We start from the raw sequence: 23,115 nt of genomic DNA, 5'->3' as shown, positions 1-23,115 counted from the left end.
ATCGTGCTATCTTGCTATGACTTCCTCCAAATGGTGCCAAAGGGGAAGAGGTTTCTTATCTCTCGTTGTTGTTCTTGCAAGCGACTCCTCCCGGAATATCCCCACGAGCAAGGAAAGCGCGCCGCTCTTGCCCTTTTTCATAGCTCTCTGGGTGAGATGGAGCGGAAGAGTGGGGCGGGGACAGCTCCTCGGCCGGATGTGACGTCGTCAGCCCGCGCCGGCCGCCATGGAGCTGCTGGCGGAGGCCTCCCTGCGGGACTCGGCGCTGCTCCCGGGGGGCTTCTGGGCGGCGGTGGGCGTGTGGCTGGAGAAGCCCCAGGTGGCCAACAAGCGGCTGTGCGGCGCCCGGCAGGACGGGGCTTGGCGGGCCGCTCGGCCCGGGGCAGGCGGGGAGGGGAGGCGGGCGCTGGAGGCCGCGTGCGAGGCCTTCTGCCGCTGCTGCCGCGAGGACTTCGAAGCCCTGGGCCTCGCCGGCCCCGCCGAGGAGGAGCTGGAGGTGGTGCTCCGGACGCTCGTGCCCAAGACCTGCCCTCCCGCGCCCGCCAGGGAGATGGTCGTCAAAGGTGACTTCGGGGCGGGAGGAGGAGGAGGAGGAGGGATCGGGGCGGCCGCTTCGGCCCAGCCTCGCGCCGGCTGCGGCTCCCCAGAGCGAGCTCGGACCTTGGGCGGGTTGAGGGGCTTTGCTTGTATGCCCCGCCGCGAAATTTAGCGCCGAGTGACAACAGAAGGCAGTCAGGTTTTCCGCCATGGAAGGCAAAACTATTCTGCGGGGCAAGCGGAGAACGCTTAGGGCTTGTCCACAGTTCCACTTGGCCCATGCCTTGAAAGCCCAGGTCTGAGCTGTTTCCCGTTTGCCCCACCACTTCCCCCAGGAAAACTTGCTCTTTGCTGCAGAATTGGGAGCAGTTGCCCATCCGTGGAAAATCCAGTTGACGTTTGCACTGATTCAGCGGTAAAAAGTGGGTTTCTGGGGGCGGGTGGAAGCAGTGTGGCAAGCAGAAGTGTGGGTGAGCCCTAGCTTTGCCCAAAGTGGCCCAAAGCAAAGAGAAAACATTCAGAACATCAAAAATGAAAAGCATTGGATATATATATCAAACACACAGAGAGAGGAAGTCGGTAAATTCAAAAATCAGCTCTGTGCTTGATCTTGGTGGGCAGAGACACCTTATTACTACAGTGGTACCTTAGGTTACAGACGCTTCAGGTTACAGACTCCGCTAACCCAGAAATAGTACCTTGGGTTAAGAACTTTGCTTCAGGACGAGAACAGAAATTGCATGGCGGCAGCGGGAGGCCCCATTAGCTAAAGTGGTCCTTCAGGTTAAGAACAGTTTCAGGTTAAGAACGGACCTCCGGAATGAATTACCGTATTTTTCGCACCATAGGACGCACTTTTTCCCCTCCAAAAATGAAGGGGAAATGTGTGTGCGTCCTATGGTGCGAATGCAGGCTTTCGCTGAAGCCTGGAGAGTGAGAGGGGTCGGTGCGCACCAACCCCTCATGCTCTCCAGGCTTCGCACACCTCTCCGCAAGCAGCAGGAGCCCAGCGCTGGGCTCCCGCTGCTTGCGGAGAGGTGCCTGCATGCCGAAGCCTGGGCGCGCTGAGCTCAGCGCGTCCAGGCTTCGCGGACCTCTCCGCAAGCAGCGGGAGCGTTCCCGCTGCTTGCGGAGAGGTGCCTGCATGCCGAAGCCTGGGCGCGCTGAGCTCAGCGCGTCCAGGCTTCGCGGACCTCTCCGCAAGCAGCGGGAGCGCTCCCGCTGCTTGCGGAGAGGTGCCTGCATGCCGAAGCCTGGGCGCGCTGAGCTCAGCGCGTCCAGGCTTCGCGGACCTCTCCGCAAGCAGCGGGAGCGTTCCCGCTGCTTGCGGAGAGGTGCCTGCATGCCGAAGCCCGGGCGCGCTGAGCTCAGCGCGTCCAGGCTTCGCGGACCTCTCCGCAAGCAGCGGGAGCGCTCCCGCTGCTTGCGGAGAGCTGCCTGTTTGAGGGCTGGGGTCGGGGGAAGCTCTAGCTTCCCCCGCCCCAGCCCCGCACCTGGGGGGGAAATAATTTTTTCCCCTTTATTTCCCCCCCAAAAAACTGGGTGCGCCCTATGGTCCGGTGCGCCCTATGGTGCGAAAAATACGGTAAGTATTTAACCAAAGGTACCACTGTATAGGCAATGGCTTTCCTGTGTCAGTGTGGCTCCTCTAACTAGCAGCACTGTGTATTTCTATGTTCAACGCAGGTGGGGAATTAAGCATTGGGCCTTGAAAGGGTTTGAGCATCAAAGGGCAAGAGCCTCCACAGCCATCCACAATAGGGTGTTGATAATAATGCTGGCCTGCTTACAATGTTATTGTAAAGGTTGCAGCAATATGATGTATGCTACGTAATTCTTAAACTCTAATCTGTTTCACAAAGGTAAATAAAACCTACTGTTGTGAAATATTTACAGATACATTTAATGGGACCGTAACTTTTTTGCCATTGGTACAAACCCATGATGGGAAATACAAGATCAAGAAGAGCAATATTTATCAAGTTCGACTTCTGCATACACAAGACAATGAATGGTGGGTGCTGAGAAGATTTTTCACTCTTTGGAATGTATTTGTCATGTGGAATTATTACGGTGTGTGTGGTGGCTAGGGTATAACATTTTTGGAAATTTATGAAACCATGAAATAAAAATCATGCACACCCAACTTACACATTGAAATATAAGCACTTGACTGCTTCCTGACACACCTAAACCTATTTCACTACTTTGGTAGCATAAAAAGCATTTATAACTGAGGTGGCATACAGGCAACTCCCCATTTATGTGTGGGTTCAACTGCAGGTCATTGTATGTGTCGGCCGAGTGTATGTAACTCTTCTATCCTCTTCTGGGGCTGAAAACATCGTATGTGTCAGCAGTCACGCATCACTTAAGAGCACAGAAAAGAATTGCCACCTGTATATAATTTTTACTATTTAGCCTATATATGAAATTTAAAAAGCAGTCCTATCTCTGTATGTTTACTCAGACTTACGGTAACCTGATATATGGAGTGTTTCCCAGTTGTACACATAGGACTGCAGCCTCAAAAGTATGGATGTCCAAATTAAGGCAAGCAAAATAATCAATACTCCCAATCCTAGAGAAAGAGTGCTCCAAACTTCTGCACGGTGCTACAATAAAATTATTTATTCCAAAATTGTCTCCTGCTGTCATGGTATTAAGGGCAGAGCACAGCATATTACCTGTGGCAAATAAACACCCTTAAATGCTAGTATGCAAAATAGTAATATAGTAAGCCCACAACTTACATCATAGGAGTTACATTCCAAGGGTTTGCCTGCAAAGGCAAAACTTTGTAAAGTCCAGAAGACCCCTGGAACCACCCCTGCATTACTTCCTACATTACTAGGTTCTGGAAAGGTGGTCTGAGGCCTCTGGAAGGCTGTGGGAGCCTCCCATGAGATCCAGTAAGCAAGGTGGTGGGCTTAAAAGCCCTTTTTGGGCAGGAAAATCTGGCACAGGAAAAGCTTTTTAAGTAATCTGTCTCTGGTAAACCCAGCTCTGGGGAGGTCATACAAGATCTAATGAGGCCTTTTGAGATCTCGAGACGGCCCATTCTGACCCGTGATAGAAACTCAGATATGTCAGCTAATCACCAAATGGTACCTTAAACCTAAGTTATGGTCGCCATAATGGAACATATTTTTTTAAAAAATGAAATTTATTGTTATTATTATTTTCATTTCTACATCACTTTATATTTTAAAGAAAATAATCTCAAAGTGGTTTGCCTGCTTAGTTTATAGAGATGCGCCATAGCAGAAGTCCTCTAGGAAGCCAGCGTGGTCTAGTGGTTAGAGTGTCAGACTAGGATCAGGGAGATTGGGGTTCAAATCCCCACTCAGTCATAAAGCTCATAGGGTGACCTTGGGCCAGGCACAGCCCCTACCTCACAGGGTTGTCGTAGGGATTAACTGAGCAGGGTGAACTGTGTACTCCTTGGAGAAAAAGGTGGGAGATAAATGCAATAAATAAGCTCCTCTTACCTACTTAAGAAAGCTGGAGGGGCCAGCCAGGAAGAGACATCACTTGACAGTCTGGCATCCAGAGATCTCCACATGGTCACAATTAGACCCTTGGCAGTTGCAAAATGTGTCTGGCACCTGGGGAATTTCCAACATTGCTTCTCACACTCTTCCCTACTCTCCATTTATTATTTTTTCTGCCACTCATTCAAAGCTGCAATCGCATAAGTAAGCCATGTGTAAGTTGCAGCTCTGCGGTACCATAAATCCTATCATCTGTAATCAGAATCTGTTTCTCCATGATTAATAACTGAATCTGAGGCTTCATTTTTATCTCCATGGATGGCAAAATAAGTTGAGTTTTGCACAAATGGGACCAATGTTTCCATCACATCTTGGTCATATCATTTGGTGTGAGAATTCTAAACATGGGTCAGTTTATTTCACGTGGAGGAGTCTGAAGCATGTACATAACAGGAGTCGGAGGCTGCATCACACAGATCTAAGTGTTGTATATCTCTACAGAAATACACAGAACTACAGGCGTCCCACACTTATGTGAGGGTTACCTTCCGGGCCCCCACATGAATAAGCGGAAATCGCATAAGTGGGAAGCACCCTCTAGAAAGCCTCTAAATGCCATTCCCGCCCCCCTCTCCTACTCTCTCTCCAATCTACTTTCCTTTCAACTAGAGTTGAAGTTCTGCTGGCTGGAGGACATATGGAAAGTGGCGGCAGCTGCTGCGCTACCACCTGCGTCAGCTGCTAGACCTAAACGAAGCCCCACTGTGCCTCCAGTGTCTGGAGCTTCTACCATCCCTGAGTCCTCTTTGGGCTCCTGGGGAGCCACAAGAACGCTCCAGCTCTCTCTTGCCATTTCCTGGTTTGAATCTATTTCCAGACCCCAAACGTCTACACGGTCATGCACAATCAATTGCACTTAAGTTGGACTCCTGTATCATTCTATAATGCTATTGATTGTATTACCTAAAACGCTTCCTGCAACACATTCTTTGAGAGTGTAAACCATTGTCTTAAAAAGGATTTCACTAAAATGAAATTCTTTATCGTCCTAATTTATCAGTTTTATCACTGGGGGGCAGGGTGACATTTCCTCTCCCCCCCCCCACCATTGTTTTCTTCATAGACTTCTGAATCTCTATTACCCAGACAGCTAACTTGGGAAAAATATTTCTTCAAAGTTTATTGAATTTTTTTCCATTAATGTGGTTCAGTTATGCCAAGCTTCTCTCTTTTTAAAAATTGCCAGCCTAAAACTTAAAATTGCATTTAATAGAAATTAAGAAGGTTGGACCCAGCCATGATGACATAGACCTTTGTTACGGCCAGATTGGTTTTGTTGCAATGTGTTTTGCATGGGGAAGTCCATGGAAACATAACCTCTGCCACCTTTTAAATCCCTAAGTGGTTTGGGCCCATGATACCTAAAGGACCATTTCTTTCCGATACGAGTCTGACCCTTCAGGGTCTAAAGGAGAGGCTGTTCTTCACCTTCACAGGAAAGTATAGGCATGATTGCTTGGGATGCCAGAGATCGTATTCTCCATGGCTATTCCCAAACTGGAATTCCCCTTTTCCAATAAATTTGGTTGACCTCCCTTCTTCCAGACTTGTGGTCAATCATTTTTCCAGCAGGTGTTTTGGCCTTGTCAGACTGAGTAGTTTTTAAGAGACCAGTCCTCTGTGAGTTTTGAGGTTTATCTACTTTTCTTGCCTTTGATCTTCAAGGTTTTATGATTGTATTGATTTGTTTAATGGATTTTGTGGGTGTTTCTAAAAGCATTGTGTCTGCAGTGCGAGAGCAGGGTATATATTTTTGTATATAAACCAAGAAAAATAGGTGGCATAAGTCCAGCTTGGCTTGTCTGTCATTTTTCTACCTTGTCTTCTGATAGGAATGGGCACATACAAAATTGAGTAAGATAAGGCTAATTAGGTAGTGTGCTAGGCCCTCAAGTCATCTCAAAACCTATTTTATCCATCATCTTATTTCTTTCCCCATTTCCTGGAAAGAAAGGTTTAGCTGACAGAGTTAAATTCATGCATCCATACCATAAACATGCAGGAGCCATTCCTCAGAGTTAGCTTCCTATTTTTGATACCTGATAAATTCATAGTCAGACACACACTGAGCCACAGATGATTTCAAGCACTTTATTACTGAGCAGCTCTGACTTCTTTTTTTCTTTTTTTAACGTCGAAGGTCTATTTCAATGTTTACATCACCTCCAGAAAACTACATTTCAGATGGAATTCTGTGCCCTAAAACAACATGGCTTGGAAGTGAACTGCTGCCAAAACTTGCTAAATGGTCCACAGAGACCACAAAACGTGAATTTAAGAACACACTCTCTCTCATTTCTGTTGCTAGATACAGCAAAATTTATCAAGATCTAAAGGAAAAGTACAAAGACATTGTAAAGGTAAAGAGCAGAACGACCAGATAAACTTTCTGCTATTCAATTATTAAAATTAAAATGTATGTGACAGTGTTTGTATTTAAAATTTGAATCCATGCTAAAGAAACTTCATTGGAATCTTTCACTCCATACCTAGATATTTGTATGGTGGGGAATGTTAGTATTTGTAATAGTGATGAGCAAAAAGCCTTGCCTTTAGGGATTTTCAAGACAGCTTGGCTCCAAAACATCCCTCCCTCAAAATGCTCCAACCTTGCCAAAGAGGCAAACTGCCATTGCTCACTTCCAGTCTTCTTATTCGTACAACTGGCTATGTGGACCTACAGTGGAATCTAAAGAAAAATGGGGCACTTTCTAGAAAGGCCCACCATTCTGGTGAGTTTTCTGTGGGCTGTGTATGTGTGTATATTTCCTGCCCAGAAACCTATGTCCCCACTGTGGAAGGATCTGTGGATCCAGAATTGGCCTCCACAGTCACTTAGGGACACACCATTAAGACCATATTCATGGAAGACAATCTTTCTCTGCTACGAGTGATCACCAGAGAGGGATACTAGTATCTACTATATATGTGTGATTTTTTGTATGTGTGTGTACAATTCTGAATATTCACAGTTAAATGAATTGTCATTTTTGCTTGTTTACCTGCAGGTATGGCCTGAAGTAACAGATCCAGAAAAATTTGTATATGAAGATGTTGCTATAGCGTCATACCTGCTGGTGCGTGGTGGTACAAAATATCTCTAAAAGTGGAAATTTATCTTTTTTTAAAGAAACAGATTTCACATAGTGCTTGTAAAAGACAGGATGGAATTTTAACAAATGGAAATGTGAATTTGACTTTAAAATGCACAGTTGATATAAAAGTCTGAAATAGAGATAGAATAATGGTCTCAGCTTGGAAATGCATTTCCAAGGGATGACTGATAATGAGAAGTGATGGCTTTGGGTTTTAAAATATTTGATTTATCATGTGTATGTTATATCTATGAAAAGGAAAAGTACAAAACTCAGTGCACAAAGAGAAGAAAATGCATTGACACACAAGAAGACAAAGCAGTAAGAGCTAAACATTTGTCGTCTTCTGTGTCTATGCGTTTTTTTCCTTTTTGTGCACTGAGTTGTGTACTTTAAGAGCTATTCTTAGTACAGGCAACTCCCCACTTATGCGGGGGTTAATGGAGTCTCTGATTAACTTACATTTCTTAAAGAATGTAGATGGACATTTCTTTATCTTTCTTGTCAAAATAGAATGTAGCCATGTATCCCTGTTGCAAACACCATTAGAAAATCATCTTTATTTATGTAAACTAACAAAACTTTTTATAGTTTTCATTAATGCTGGTTTTGCCACCAGTTGTTTTTTTTTTTAATGGGTTTTGTCTTTTTCTTAGATCCTTTGGGAAGATGAGAGAGCTGAGAGAGGATTGTCCAGGAAACAGTCTTTTGTGGATCTTGGCTGCGGAAATGGTCTCCTGGTTCACATTTTAAACAACGAGGGGGTAAATAATTTGAAGTTGTCAACTTATTTTATTTCTTTATAAAACATTTATATACTGCTACCTCATTATTGTGAATAACTTCAATATTTTTTATAATACAATAAAAGCACACAAAAATTTAAAACTCAAGGCTATCAACTAACTATTATAGAAAGATTTTGCTTCAATGTCTGCAACAACCCAGCAGCATAGACAAGTTTTCAGCAGGCATTTAAAGGTTGAAACAGAAGGTGTCTGCTGTTACTCATGCATTCTGCTATATAAGCTGAATTACTACTGGGTTTCTATGTCCCTTAGTCCTATGCCTGCCTGCCCAGAGTAGATTTTCTCTCACTTCTGCAATCTCAGGACAATGGGCAGTTGGAGCAGAACGGTTTTCCTGGTAAGGTGGGGAAAAGCAGGTTCTCTGCAGCTGCTCCTTGCCTGGCCGATGGTTGTGGCTCGAATGGTATTCTATTTGGGATTGAAGGCTTGCAGCCTCTAAATGGGCCTTTGGCTGCTGGCTAAGGCCATAGGGGACGTGGATCTGTTTATTTTTCAATGGATGTGTCTATTTTTGTGTTATGATTTATTTTAAGCTTTTGGAAACCTTTTGGCAGAAAACCAGCTCCCAGATACGCATAATCACTGCTTCAGCCTCTAACAGTGCATAGTATTCTTGAAGGGGCTTTAATAGGGGCATTCCTGTTAACAGGAGACAATGAACTACAACATTTTGTTGTAGGACTCACATAAACACTGTATAAAAACTTGTCTTGGCGCTGATGAAGTAGAATCAGGCAATACATTGGGATGAGGGGTAAGGCAAAAATATGGCTTTACAATCAGGCATCAGTCCTGTGAGAGTCCCCTACTTTCATTACAATTTGTAATGTGCTGCCATGTGCTGCCCTGGACTCCTTTAGGAGGAAGCATGGGATATAAATTGAACAAATACTAGTAGAATTTATGCTGATTTCAGGATGTATGGTGGTATTCTGTTCACTGTTTGTATCGTTTTTGGACAGAGTAACTAGAAAGTAAAGTACCGTTTAACTGATAATTCATACATGGACTCTTTCAGCATCCAGGCAAAGGAATTGATGTCAGAAGAAGAAAAATATGGGACATGTATGGCCCACAGACACACTTGGAGGTATTGTTGAAACATGGGCTTTCTGGATTGCAGAAAGCCGTAATAAATATTGTTGTTGTTGTTGATTGCATCTTTATAAACTACATCTTACTCAGAACTGCCTTTTGCAAACAAGCTCACTTACAGTACCGTCCTGTGCATGATTGCGAGGAAGTACGTTTCATTGAGTTCAGTGAGGTTTATTCCAGGAAAATGGATGTAGGATTGCTACAGAAGGGCAAAAGACCCACAACTTTATGTAAAGCATATAAAAATGTAGCCTAGCCCATTTTGTAAGTCTGTATTGTGCGCAAGATTGTGCAGAGAAAACATTATATCAGCTTCCCTTCTCCCCCCTCCCCCCAATTGGCTCTATTGTTAACACTGGATACTTATATTTTGATCTCTCAAATGGAATAAGAGTAGTTAACAGGAGGCAGAGAAGTTTTAGGCTGATCATTTGTAGGGTTTCCACAGAGACCTGATGTTCATATACTTCATAAGGACTCTTCGTATTACCTGTATCATTTGCAACTGAGCTTTTGTTGTTGCAGTGTTTTATGTTGTAAGCTGTCCTAGTTTCTTTTTAAAGAAGAGTGAGGTAGAAACTTTGTACAATGAAGAAGTAAAAAAACAAATTAATCCGGCAGTCACTTTAATTTGGATTGTTGATTCCTTCGCTCTCTGTCTCAACCTTCCCCATCAATGTGAGAGAGAATACCACACAGTAATTGACCTATATATTATCAGAGAATACACAACATATTAAGGTGGTTTCGGGGAAAGCTTGCATTTTATTTTATTTTTAATAGCCTTTGGAATTTGCTATGACCCATTGCATAAAAGCATCTTACTCATAGTATAAGCTGCAATGGATACAGAGAAAGGGGGTGTATTAAACAATCTTTTTGCCTCAGGTGTGAGGTGGCACTGAAGTGAAGACCCTTTGCTGAAGTGATCCGGAAGAAATCCAGATTTTCTATTTAGTAGGAGTGGATGATATGAAAAGCCCTATGGGCTACAACCTAGAGTTCTCAAAAGAGATTTTGAGTCTTGTCAGGGAACTGCCATCGGAGAGTCAGGTGGTGGAAGGGCTCAAGGAGGCTAGGAGACCTTCGGATGCTGAGGAAGGAACCAGTAGGGGGAGAGGGAGAGTTCCTGCAGAAACTCAATCGGAGGAATGGCTCCAAGATGTTTCCAGTGAGAACAGCGGGGAGGGCTCAGGACCTCCGCTGGGGACGCCCACTCCGCGGAGGAAACTGTCACGCAGAGAATCCAAAAGGAGAGTTTCCGTCAAGGAACTCTTATGTTGGCGTAAATTCCGGAAACGCCCACTGACGGATTCTGCCAGTGATTGAGGTGGCCATGCACCCATGGCTCCTCAGACTGGGAAAGTTTAGGCACTGATGGTAAAGCTTGGAGGACTTAAACGCTTACGCACGAGCAGCCCCCTTTTCCCATTACAAGTCTTAAAGGTTTACTACCAAAACTTATGTTAGGATTTCTCAGAAGGTAAAATAACCTTCAGTTTTCAACTTCCCTCTTGTTTTAAAAGAATAAGCTTAAATACATTTGAATTGTTTTTTAAAATGTGAAAATAAGAGCGGTATAAATGTAGGCTTTGAAACATATAAGAAACATAAGACTGCAAGGAGATCTCCTGGGTCGGAACAGAGGCCCCCACCCCATCCAGTATTGTGTTCTCACCATGGCCTCTGAGAAGCCCATGGGAAGCCCAGAGAGATGAGTAAATCAAATTGTGAGCCATTCTCAAAATGCACAACATCACTAACTCAAGCTGTTTTGGAAATGTAATCAAACTGTAAATCTGATGTGGATGATAATGGATTTCAGTAGTAAAACACTACTACCAGTTTTGTTTACTTTATGTGACATACTGTGTAAAAGGCATTGTTTTGTTTCCTTTTAGGAAAATACAGTTAGTCCAGACAGTCTGTATCCAGATGTTGACTGGCTGATTGGAAATCATTCTGATGAGCTGACACCATGGATACCCATAATTGCAGCCAGGTACCAAACCTCAGTGCTTTTAAAAACAAAGTGGACGCTCTTATCTTAGGATGAAGAACCAGTATGGAATGATATATCTACTAATCACCTTTCTGCCATGGTACATGGAACAAATAAAAGCAGAATAAGGATAGTATAAAAACCAACTACAGTGGTACCTCGGGTTACATATGCTTCTGTTTACAGACTCCGCTAACCCAGAAATATTACCTTGGGTTAAGAACTTTGCCTCAGGATGAGAACAGAAATCATGCTCCAACGGCGCGGCGGCAGCAGGAGGCCCCATTAGCTAAAGTGCTTCAGGTTAAGAACAGTTTCAGGTTAAGAACGGACCTCCGGAACGAATTAAGTACTTAACCCGAGGTACCACTGTATGTCAAAAACAACAACACACACCACAAAATGCGGTTTTTGGGGAGAGGATCTGAGCTGAAGTAATGATGCCAGTGAGAATGGCAACAAAAGCTTCAGTAAAGGCAAAAGTTGCAGAAATGAACTTTGGGTGAAAGAAACTCCTCTGAAGCCTAGGAAAGTTGGGTTTCGTTAGAACAGGCTTCCTCAACCTTGGCCCTCCAGATGTTTTGAGACCACAATTCCCATCATCCCTGACCACTGGTCCTGCTAGCTAGGGATCATGAGAGTTGTAGGCCAAAAACATCGGGAGGGCCGAGGTTGAGGAAGCCTAATTTAGAACATAATCCAGAGAAAAGAGCAGCAGAGGTCTGAGTCTGCTTCAAGGGCCTTGAATGCCTGAAAGGTTCCTCCACATTTGCTGTACGCCAAACGCCACGAGAATGGGGCTATTGGTGTGAGGGGGACAGCCTTGGAAGGGCAGAGAAGCAAACTGAAGCAGTTGCTAAGGGATTGATGTGGAACTGCCAATGGGTGGGTTGTTTATGGTAATGATCTCTGTGTATTCTATTAATGTTTAATTGTTTTAAATGACGTTTTTAGCTATTTCTGTTTTATCTGTAAGCTGCCTTGACTCCCTGCCAGAGAAAAAGATAGGATATAAAAATTTAAAAATATTATTATTTAAATTCTTACTTCCTCTTCACCATAAGTTCCCAGGGCAGGTTAAACCAGTGTAAAATGCAATATTTAGATGAGCTAAAACCATCTGAAGACGGAAGAATAATAGGTTGAGGTTGGTAGTGATGGGGAGCAGAATTTTTGGTGATGGATAGTAGTGTGAACAGCCACCAGGGGGCAGCAGTCCATTTAGATAAGGTATATCAACTCAATTCAGTTTTATTTCTGTATTGGCTGTGGGCCATGAAAGAATACAACATTCAACTTAAAAGAATATCTATATCTTACTGATTATTATAGAAAATGAGTCAAGGAAAAAATATTTAAACGATCCCATTAGCAGTCTACAACTGCAAGGGAAATTGGAGCTTGAGATGGAATAGAATAAAAAGCTTTCGGGAATCTGGTGTCCTTTTAGCTGGAAGCCAAATTCCAGGAAGTCAAGGCAGCCTTGGCTCTTCTATAGTCCAGCTTGCCAGGAAAATGCTCTGACCCAGGCTTCCTCAACCTCGGCCCTCCAGATGTTTTTTTGGCCTACAACTCCCATGATCCCTAGCTAGCAGGACCAGTGGTCAGGGATGATGGGAATTGTAGTCTCCAAACATCTGGAGGGCTGAGGTTGAGGAAGCCTGCTCTGACCTTAGACTGCACGGCAGAGCGAAAGGGGAAATAGGAGATCAGTCTGATCTTCATAAACCCTAAACTGTAACACTTCTGTCAAATCCAGGAGGTGCAACAGTTTGTAGATTTTGCATAAGTATTTGCAGATATAATTTCAATAGATTCCTCACATTTCCCTTATTGCAGGTCTTCCTATTCTTGCCGCTATTTTCTGTTGCCTTGCTGCTTCTTCGATTTCTATGGAAAGTACAACCGAAGGCAAAGTAAGAAGACCCAGTATAGAGAGTATCTTGATTTTGTGATGGAAGTGGGATTTGTATGTGGCTTTCGTGTGGAAGAAGATTGCCTTAGAATTCCTTCAACGAAAAGGGTAACTTCCACATGCATTGTTCTTAATCCATTTTAATTGCTTCATATAGCCTTGGGATTTTAAAGAATATCTTGCTGTAGCCTGGCTGAATCGGTGATCTTGAAAGTAGTGGTGGAAAGCTCTTGCTCCCCCCCACCCCCCATAATTGCAATTCTCCCAGTAAATGTCTAATAATCCTGATAGGTTGGATTTCCTTTGAAATAACAAAGTAAGGCAGGAAAGTGTTTGGTTGAGGAAGGCTGCATGGCCAAAGAGCTAAAAACTGGCAGCATCTTAATAAACCTAGATTGTAGAGCTGTAGCAGTCCTATCAGTAAAATACATTTTAGCAACTATCTCATACAGATCAGTTGAGAGCATAGAATCTCACTGGTTTCAAGATGAACTTGAGTTAAATACAGGACACTGAAATTATCCAGACTAATTGGACATTTAAAATATGTTATTAAGTTGTGTGTTTTTAATCACTTGTTGTTTGCTGCCCTGCACTCCTTTGAGAGGTAGGGCAGGATATAAATGCAGTAATTATTAATAAGAATCAAACATGTGGACCCTGCATAACACTTGCATGCGTGAGGAGCACCAATCCCACCATAAACACCTGTCTGTAGACAAGTTTTCTTAGTGAGATAGGTGTTGCTTATCTATAAATGTTTTATACTGCATCCACATGAAGTTGGCATCAAAATGCCAGCCCATAGCACAGTATGTTGTTTTGAACCTTGTAAGCTCAAATCAACTATTGTAAAGCAGACATCACAGACGGGGCTTTCATGTCATCTAATACCCCACTGAACAATGCATCACACCGTAGGCGCATCAGAAATGCAACTTAAAACGATCAAGTTATTACATGGTAGACTTTTAAGGGTTAGGAGGGAGGCTGTTCTCTCTTGTCGGTCCTTTTCCCCTCTGGGTCTTCCACAACCAAAGACCGAAAATTAAGACAGGTTGGGCTAGTATCCCGAGGAGTGTTTAGTGGTGAAGTTCTGATTACATAGTTCCTTATTCTGGGATTGCGGGAGTGGAGGCTGAAGCAACTTCCTAGCCCAGTTTGGCTGGTGATTCTGCTGAGTTTCCACCTTCCCCGAAGCTATAGTCACTTTAAACAAGAGGATCATGCTCTCTGCTTTGCATTCATATCTGAGGTGCTGAACATTGTCTGATCCAGATTTAATGTGGGAGGATAATACATTGGTTGTTGTTTGGAGGAGAGTGTTGCCTTATAATACAATAAAATTGAGGCAAGCTGCTTGAGTGGGAGGGTCTCTTTGTTCAGGGCATATAATTTTGTGTTTTGTGTCTAACTAGCATGAATTCTGCTGCTCTTAGGTATGCCTCATTGGGACGTCTAGAACATATTTAGCAACGCAAGATGCTGTACTTGATGAACAGCGAGCACAGTATATCAGTCGGCGCCAGTCAAACTTCATGGTAGCACCAGATCATCAAACAGATGGATTTCATCAACATGACAGCCTCCCAGCTGCAAGCGATGTCACCATCTGCCCAGCAGCAGATACAAAAGTATCCCAAAAGACAGATGTGGGGAAAGTCCTAATATCTGGATTTCTGCCCAGGGGAAAAGAACAAGTGAGAAACTGTACTACTCTCCCCCAGGATTTGGTAGACAAAGTGGTTTTGAAGGTAGCAAAGTTACTGTTAAAGGAAACCAAAGGGAGTCCGCTTGAAATGTCCAACACGTGGAATCGAGGAGGTGAGATTTTTGCTTCATATATTATTTTAAAACGGAAGTTTCATATAAATTGAAATTGTCTATTATATTTGAATTCACAAACCTCATCTGAAGGATGTTAGAAAGCTTTCTGGGTAATCATGCTAAATTCATCATCATCCTACAGAACTGCAAATTGCAGGCACCCATTGTTGTCTAACAACTCAAATATTATGGAGTTTCTGGAATGGAAAAAGTTGACATCCAGCAAGTCATAAAAATATATTGTGTTATCATGTCACAGTAAAGGCTTGACACAGACAGCATGCCTGGAAAGAAATTATTCTTTAGATACAGCCCTTTATTAACAGGAGATTTCTAGGCTTCTCTTGGGCCATAGCCCTCCTTGGGTGCACCCAAATAATGGTAGAATTGCTAATGTTTTGGGGAAACCAAGAGTGGATTTTTGTAGATGATAAATGTGTATAATTCTAGTAGAGGCGATGGGGTCGTGCTTCATTTCCAGAAAGGGGCTGGGGGCCGGGCCTGAGTAATATGTCTGGTGGTGAGCCTGGATTCTTGATTTTAAATGTATGTGGGTGGATAAGTTGTAATTCTTAGCAGTGTGTGAAATGCATTATTCACATACGCATAAGCAGTTCTTCCTCTTATATTCTAGGACTTAGCCCAAGTATCATAAACAGATTTTAGGATTCATCCACGGGAAGCTCAGCAATAAATAGTACTCCGTCCAAGGCTTTGTTTTGTCTGTTTTCAACTTCTTGTTTTTGTACTGAATAAATGTGAGCATACAGCAGAGAGAAAGTTTTTGGAGACCTTGCCTCAGTTGGTTGAGATGTAACCAAAAAATAATGGTTTGATGCTGTGTGGACAAGCCTTGTGCTCCTGTGCTCTGACTTCCCCTCTTACACCTGACCTAATTTTCTGTTAGTCCAGTTCAGATTCAATGGTCTGTTCACACTATAGATTACCCACTTAGGATGCAACTTTAACTATAGTTACCTAGTGGTTCCAAGATAAAGAAGCCTTTAGTCCTGGCATGTACCACTCCTTGGTTGGCCGGCTGGATCCTCTAGCAAGATCACCAGGGAGGGATATCCATCAGCTTCAGGAGCAGCCCTGCTGGGTTAGGAGCAGCAGGGCTCTAGCATCATTCATATCACATCGTTTGAATTATACTGAGCTTTTGCTTTTCTGAGAGAAAGACACATTAATAAGGAGGGACTCAGGTGATCCTTTTATTGCACCGCAGCCCTGAAGTTCTTGGCTCCCCACACTCAGTTTCGCCCTTTCTCCCTCGGAGCAGGAAAGCAACTGGTGCTGAACTAAAGTGTTACTATTCTTTTCTCTCGGCTTCCAGCAGAAGAGAGGTAAAAGGACTGCTTGGTTGCAGAAACCACAGTCTGTCACTTGGCCAGATCCCATGCTGTTCTTCACACAAGCGGCCATCAGTTTGTCTTGGAGGCACCATTGCTCTCCTCAACAACTAGAGAACGCAGGTGCCAAGAAAGCAGTGAGAAGTGTTAGGAGTGATATTCCCCAAAAGTTTGATGTGTATTCTCCTGCTTTCTTTGCTTTATAAACACCAACATGGTTACCAGCAGTGAGATCACCACTTTCCCTGCAGTGAAGGTACCTTGGGAAAGATTGGTAGATCTCAGTTTCTCTTCTCTTTAGCAACATCTCTTCCTTCAGTCCTCAGCTTCAAAAGGGGAAGTGTAGCAAGAGCCAGACAGCAGCCCTGAGGGCTGGCGGATCAAGTATCAACAAAAAAGGAGGAAGATGGCACCTCTGGGTCTCCCTTCTTCTCCTGAGTAAGCAGCTCCCCCTTCGCATTCTGAACACTGGATTTTAATTCAGTATGAGTAAACAGCAGTGTCGAGGGTGCATTCTTTTTAAAACCAATAGAGAAATTAATCCAATAGGCCCCATTTATTTCAGTTGAAAACAAATGTTACCGTAAGTTCCAAATGGAAATGTGTTTCTCATTTGCCCTTATGTCTGTTTCCCATCTGCTCAGCTTCGCCCCTTGGCCAGAGAATCCTCTTACTTGTTCCCTTGTCTCCTATAGAAGACCCTAACCTCCCAAGTACACCAATACTTGTAGATTCTCCCTTTTCAGATTTATTGTGTAAATTGTTAAGAGATGTTGTAAATTTACCACGACATCTTTTATTACGTTCATGACAGCTAGAAGACATGAGTTTCTCATTAAGTTTCTGTCTGTTCTACCCAAAAGCCTTTTTATGTTGACTATTGCTGCTTTACCACATTCGTAGAATCATAGAACTGTAGAATTGGAAGGGATGCTGAGAGTCATCTAGTCCACTCCCTGCCATGCAGGAATCTTAACTGAAGTATCCATGACAGATGACCATCCAACCTCTGCTTAAAAACCTCCAACGAAGGAGAGTCCACAGTTTCCCAAGGGAGGCCAATTTCCCAAGTTGAGCAGCTCTTACTGTCAGAAAGCTCTTCTTCTGCATGTTATTCAGAACCATTTTTCTTGTAACATGAATCCATTGGTTGGGTCCTAGGCTTCAAAGCAGGAGAAAATAAGCTTGTTCCATCTTCCACGTGACAGCCCTTGAGATATTTGAAGTAGGCTGTCATAACTCCTCTCAGTCTCCTTTTTTCCAGGCTAAACATACCCAACTCCCTCAACCATTCTTCATCAGTCTTGCTTTCCAGACCCTTGATGCTCTTGGTTCCCCTCCTATGCACAGGTTCCAGATTGCCAATATTCTTCTTAAATTGTGGCGCCCAGAACTGGACACAGTACTTCAGTTGTGGTCTGACCAAGGCAGAAGAAAGTAGTACCATTGCTTCCCTTGATCGGGACTCTATTCTTCTGTTGATGTAGTCTAGAATAACATTAGCCAGTGGTTTTATTTCCAATATTTTCCCCTCTCTCCCTGGGCCATGATCTTCAACAGGAAGGATGAAAAAACCACCTGTGCCCCAAGGCCCTTCAGCTTCCTGCCCAGAGTTTCATAGTCCCTTGCCATGTGTCAAAGGCTCTGTCTGGCACTTGTCTGGCACTTGTACCCACGTGAATCAGAAGGAAGGCGTTGCAGTCAGAAGGCTTTATAAAACTTGGCAACTTTTCTGTCACATTGTGAATCTTTGCACCTGGAAGACAGCACACCTCCCAGGACATCCTGTTGACTCCTCACACTGCTGCCTCTGTCCCTCTCAGTCGTGAGTCACTTATCAAAACCCCACATCTCTTCCTCCTGTGGGGTGTAGCAAGAATTGTTCTGTGCACCGTACCTTCCATAGCCACCTCTTTTCTGAGGTCTGCAACTGCTGTTCATGCTCCTCTGGCCCAGAATTAGTGTCCGAGGTAAGGGCATGGAATCAATTTTGCAGCTCCAGTGACACAGCATGGCTCCTGACAGTTCTGCTTCTGTGTGTCAGGCTACTCCAGAGGGTTGACTCCCCCATTGAGTGATCTTCTTCCTCCCCTAGGGGTTACCCCACCTACGTCTCTGTTCCACTCTGGTCTAGTGAGAAATTCCTCATGTGGATAGTTGGGCCTCAAGTTGCTGTACCTTCTCTTCCAGCAAGGCAGCCAACTTGCACTTGCTGCAGGTGTACCTTTGCACATTCCTAGGCAGGAAGACAAACATGGCACAGGTGTTGCCCATCACTTCAGCAGCTCCTTCACCATCCATGTCTCTTGGTCCTACATACACCGTGAGACAGCACTCCAGGCTCTGCTTCCAGAGACTGCAATAAGCTAAACAGAATAGCTGCTGGCTGCTAATGCCTCTTCCAACTCACTTGCATTCGATTGATGGTCGTAGGTTTCCTATAATACCAAATTGGTCACATGGTAAGTTTAATGGTAGATTAAAAGCAAACCAATTGGTTAGTTTTACCTCTTTGTTCTTGACGTGTTTCTCATAATACTTGCATACATAATACCCTGTAGAACAAATTTCAAGGAAGTCCTCCATTGCCTTGTAAGCCAAAGGTCACAGGGCAGAGCAAGATTCCCTCAGCACTATTACCATCTGGCGGCACCCTTCTAGAAATGACCAGAACCACTGTAAGCCCTCTAAGCCCAACAATGATAGACAATCCAGAAGGATACCATGACTGATGGTCTTGAAAGTCTCCAAAGGGTCTAGAAGAACTAACTCTTCTTCTCTTTGCCCTCTCCTTGTATCCATTCTATGACATAAATCATCCACCGCAGCAGTCAAGCCCATTTCTCTTTCATACGTGGGCCTCAAGCTGATCAAAATAATCGGCAGCATGAAAAGTTTATGGTGTTACAAAGTCAAAACCCACACCAATATCTTGCTGAAGAATGGCAAGTTAGTGACCAATGCCACAAGATCTGAATTTAGCCTTTTTTAAGGAGTGGCTTCACAAGTACCACCTTAAAGCCCCAAAACCAAAGTCCAGACTTCCACTCTTGATTTTACTGATTTAACCAGGCAAGGTGGGCAGGGATCCAGCAAACAGGTGGCAGGGCTTCAAGAACACTGCTAGATAGAATGTTGGTCTTGTCAACCTGTGACTCTCATCATCACCATAGTGTCCAGGTCATCATGGGTGAGAGCAAATTTATCTGGGAAATGCTTAGCAAAATGGTCACAGCAACTCTTTGAAGGGTTCAAGTGGTACTCAGAAGACCCTTTATTACTTTCAAAAGTTGTGCTGGATAACACTTCTAGGTGACAAAATAGTAAAACCTCTTTACCACCATCACTGTATTGACATTATATAACTGGGCAACATGTTGAAACCGTTCTCGCTGTGCACATCAACTTTACCAATGCAACACACATTCCATCCTGAAGTGAAGCATTTTCATTGAAACCTTAGACAGGATACATTCACAGGGATAGATTTGATGCTTCACCACCAGCTATATCTCTTTTCTCCATATACCACTTTTTGTAGTCAGCATGCAAGATCAGGCCACAGACAGTGTTATTATACTGCACAGGGAGTTTTGAATACCTTTTTTTTGGTCAAAGCTCAGCATCCTGTCATCACTTGCACAATAAGCACAGTGGTTCACAGACAGTTGTATAGAAAGAAGTGGGATGTTTAATGTTGATATACATCGTAGCAGCTTAGGCACATGAATTTGGAAGTTCTGTAACCATCAAAATTATAATATGTACGTATGAAAATTACAGAAAGTAGATTCCTTCAAATGGCATTAGCAGCTACATTGCTCTGTGTTGGTCAGAGCTCTTGTCTGATACAGGATGATAACTTATGGTAGTTCCTGGATGTACAACCTTCAGTTCTGAGTTCACAAACCTTGTGTCCGAGGAACAACTGACCTCTTAAAAGAGCAACTTACTGCTTAAAAGTAGTAGCTAAATATTCTGGTGCACACGTGGCCAGTGAGAGCATCTTCCTTTAGTGCCTCTTACAGCAAAATGAAGCATGCAGACTGGAGGCACAGGGTGTAATTTGTTCTATTTACCTACATAGGCAAGGGTATTTTCCATAGCACTCTTAAGAGTAGTGGCCTGCTGTTCTCAGAAGCTCAGAACTGAAAATAGTGCCGAGGGTTAGCAATTACTTTACATAAATATATTGTTTTCTGCAGAGAGTCTCCCCCTGAATGAAATTGCAGAACATTTGGACAAGGACACTTTAAAAAGGCTGAAGAATGAATATGGAGGCCTCCAGACCTTACTTAGAAACAATCATCAAGTGTTTGAAGGTAAGGACAAGGTTTGTTCAATGACTGGTAGTCTCTTATATGTTGGTTTAAGTATGTGGAAGATGAATGATCTTAGTCTAAGGACTGCTTCGCGTCTGTCACAAGCATGTTGGGTACTGGATTCAAACAAGAGCAGAGGCGTAGCTGGGGGGCGGGGGCACTGGGTGCCACACCATGGGGTGGCACTTACTGCCCCTGAGCCATGCATCTCTTCTGGGAGTGGCTCGGGTGCCTGTAGGCTCCACGCTACTCAAAAAAGCAATGCGGGCCTGCAGGGCGCCAGAGAGGAACAGGGCTCGGGCACTAGGATTCTGGCATGCCCCACCCTGCGGGCGCCTCGGCCCAGATGCCCAAGTGGCTAGATATGCCACTGAACAGGAGTGTAGGCTTCCTAGGAGTCCTGAAGCTGTAAACTTGGTCTTGGTTCCACATCATATCTGCTCCTCTCCAGCCATGGCTTAATAATAATTTTATTATTTATGCCCTGCCCATCTGGCTGGGTTTCCCCAGCCACTCTGGGCGGCTCTCAACAGAATATTAAAAACATGATAAAACATCAAACATTAAAAATGTCCCTAAACAGAGCTGCCTTCAGATGTCTTCTAAAAGTCAGATGTTTATTTCCTTGACATCTGATGTGAGGGTGTTCCACAGGGCAGGTGCCACCACCGAGAAGGCCCTCTGCCAGGTTCCTGTAACTTCCCTTCTCGCAGTGAGGGAACCGCCAGAAGGCCCTCGGAGCTGGACCTCAATGTCCAGGCAGAACGATGGGGGTGGAGACGCTCCTTCAGGTATACTGGGCGGAGGCCGTTTTGGGCTTTAAAGGTCAGCACCAACACTTTGTTGTTGATAATTATACCTTCACAAGCTCATGGGAGAGGATTGTGGATCATGGCAGGAATGAAGTAAATCTACCTTGGAAACTTAGCTCAACAGATCCAGGCAGGCTGCAGTAATTTAGTCAAGATACAACTTGAGAAGATAAGTCTTTAGGGTACAGGATGGGTGTTCTTAGTGGAGATAATAGGCTTTTTCAGTGCCGATGCCTAGCAGAAAATATTTTTTCTAATTTGATGCATCAGTATGTAGGTAGTATCAAATTTGCTTTTTGTGTGTGTAATACTGTACTTCATTAAGTATTTGTTTACTTTCCCTCCAAGGCATCTCACAAATTAGCTAGAAAACATAGAGTAAAAATATTTTAGGATGCATTGTATTCTGTTTTTCTCTCTTTTTTATTTAAAAAAAAACAGTGTTTAGAAAAGTAAAGTCTTTTTAGTAGCAATTAACATTTCCTGATAATGAAGGAGAGTATTCTATTTACAATAATTCCTTGATAGATAGAGGGGCCTGTCTGTCACTCATCCTGAGAGATAGCAACTCCCAGTTTAGTTCGGTTTTCTGATTGGAAAGGCAGAGTGTTCCAGGATTTCCCCCTGCGTCCTTCCTCTTAATGTGGAATAACAGAAGTACCAGCTCACTGGAACATTCCCTTTATATAGCTTATACTTTCTTATGTGCGGGCTGAAAGTTCTTTGCTTTTAATTTTTTTTGGATTTTTCTTTCCCCCGATCTTTTATTAGCAGATTGTTGGTACCTATAACCCATTTGAGTTCTTCTATATTACCATTCATATGCTTGCAGATGTAATGTAGTTTTTTCCATCCAAATATATATTTAGATTTTATACGCCGGCCTCATTCACGTGTCTTGCCAAGCCAAATGATGCCCATTTTGCTTCTCCCCAGCTAAGCTAAGGGTTGTGGCACCTCAGAGACTAGCAAATCTCACATGCATATTTGTCGTGTTTAAATTTACTCACCCAAATTTCTTGTGGTTCTTATTCTGGCACTAATTCTTGTAACCCTTTGTTAATATTCGGGCCTGTGTGTTTCTCCTTTCCCTCCCCACCCTTTAATTTCAGTTCTAAATGGGAAAGTTCATATTCGTGATTGGAGAGAATGGAAACCACCAAGGAAAAACAAGCCTGGCAAGCAGCTTAAGCAAAGACTTCCTTCTAAAGCATTTAAAACGCGCCTGTGTTGGTTTCACATCCACCATCCTCAGGGCTGTCCGTTGTCTTCTGAACTCTGTTGTTACGCTCACGGTAGCGAGGAGTTGAGGCCATCTCTGAAAACAGCGACAAAGGATAAAGGATTTTGGAGTTAAAATTATGCTACTTGGATGGATTTCTGATGGAATTTCATGTACATTGATTGTACAGTGGTGACATTTATGTTTTGTTCCACTTTATGTCTGCTCTTCTCTGAGAATCCCCTCTGTGGTAAGAGAATAAAGGCTTTTAAATCTCTTCTTGGTGGGATCCATGGTTGGATGGTCGATGTGCTTTCCTAACAATACGAAAGTCCATTGGTCTGTTGAATTTCAGCCTTGATAGTCTTCTGAATTCTCTGAATAACTCAGACGTTATAGTTTATAGTGCTCATTTTGTTTCAGTCATATCTCAGAACAACCTTGAGCCAAATCTGCCTCTGAAATGACATATCTGAAGGGCAAATGTCACTGTATGACTTTGCGATGCCAGTTGTCTTTTGCGCTGTCTCAAACACATCCAGGCGCACATTCTTTTACATGTTTGGTGTA

At 43.6% G+C, this 23,115-nt stretch overlaps 1 protein-coding gene across 2 annotated transcripts; it reads left to right on the top strand.

The window, feature by feature from the left end:
* Nucleotides 1-30: 30 nt before the first annotated feature.
* On the top strand, nucleotides 31-22,822 carry TRMT44 (tRNA methyltransferase 44 homolog; the record flags this gene model as incomplete). Of its 2 annotated transcripts, XM_081925622.1 has the most annotated exons (11): nucleotides 103-563; nucleotides 2,434-2,551; nucleotides 6,232-6,451; nucleotides 7,100-7,168; nucleotides 7,843-7,950; nucleotides 9,014-9,085; nucleotides 10,995-11,095; nucleotides 12,935-13,118; nucleotides 14,450-14,834; nucleotides 20,395-20,511; nucleotides 22,436-22,822. In XM_081925622.1, 11 exons carry the CDS (start codon nucleotides 227-229, stop codon nucleotides 22,678-22,680), a joined length of 1,956 nt encoding a protein of 651 aa, XP_081781748.1. In that variant the 3' UTR covers nucleotides 22,681-22,822. The 2 variants fall into 2 exon arrangements, with proteins under 2 accessions (XP_081781747.1, XP_081781748.1); XM_081925621.1 differs by lacking the exon at nucleotides 2,434-2,551 and having other exon boundaries at nucleotides 31-563.
* Nucleotides 22,823-23,115: the final 293 nt, after the last annotated feature.

The sequence above is a fragment of the Podarcis melisellensis genome (genome assembly GCF_964234715.1).
Source record: "Podarcis melisellensis genome assembly, chromosome: 9".
In the NCBI taxonomy this organism is placed as follows: Eukaryota; Metazoa; Chordata; class Lepidosauria; order Squamata; family Lacertidae; genus Podarcis; species Podarcis melisellensis.
This window is presented reverse-complemented; position numbering and strand designations above follow the sequence as displayed.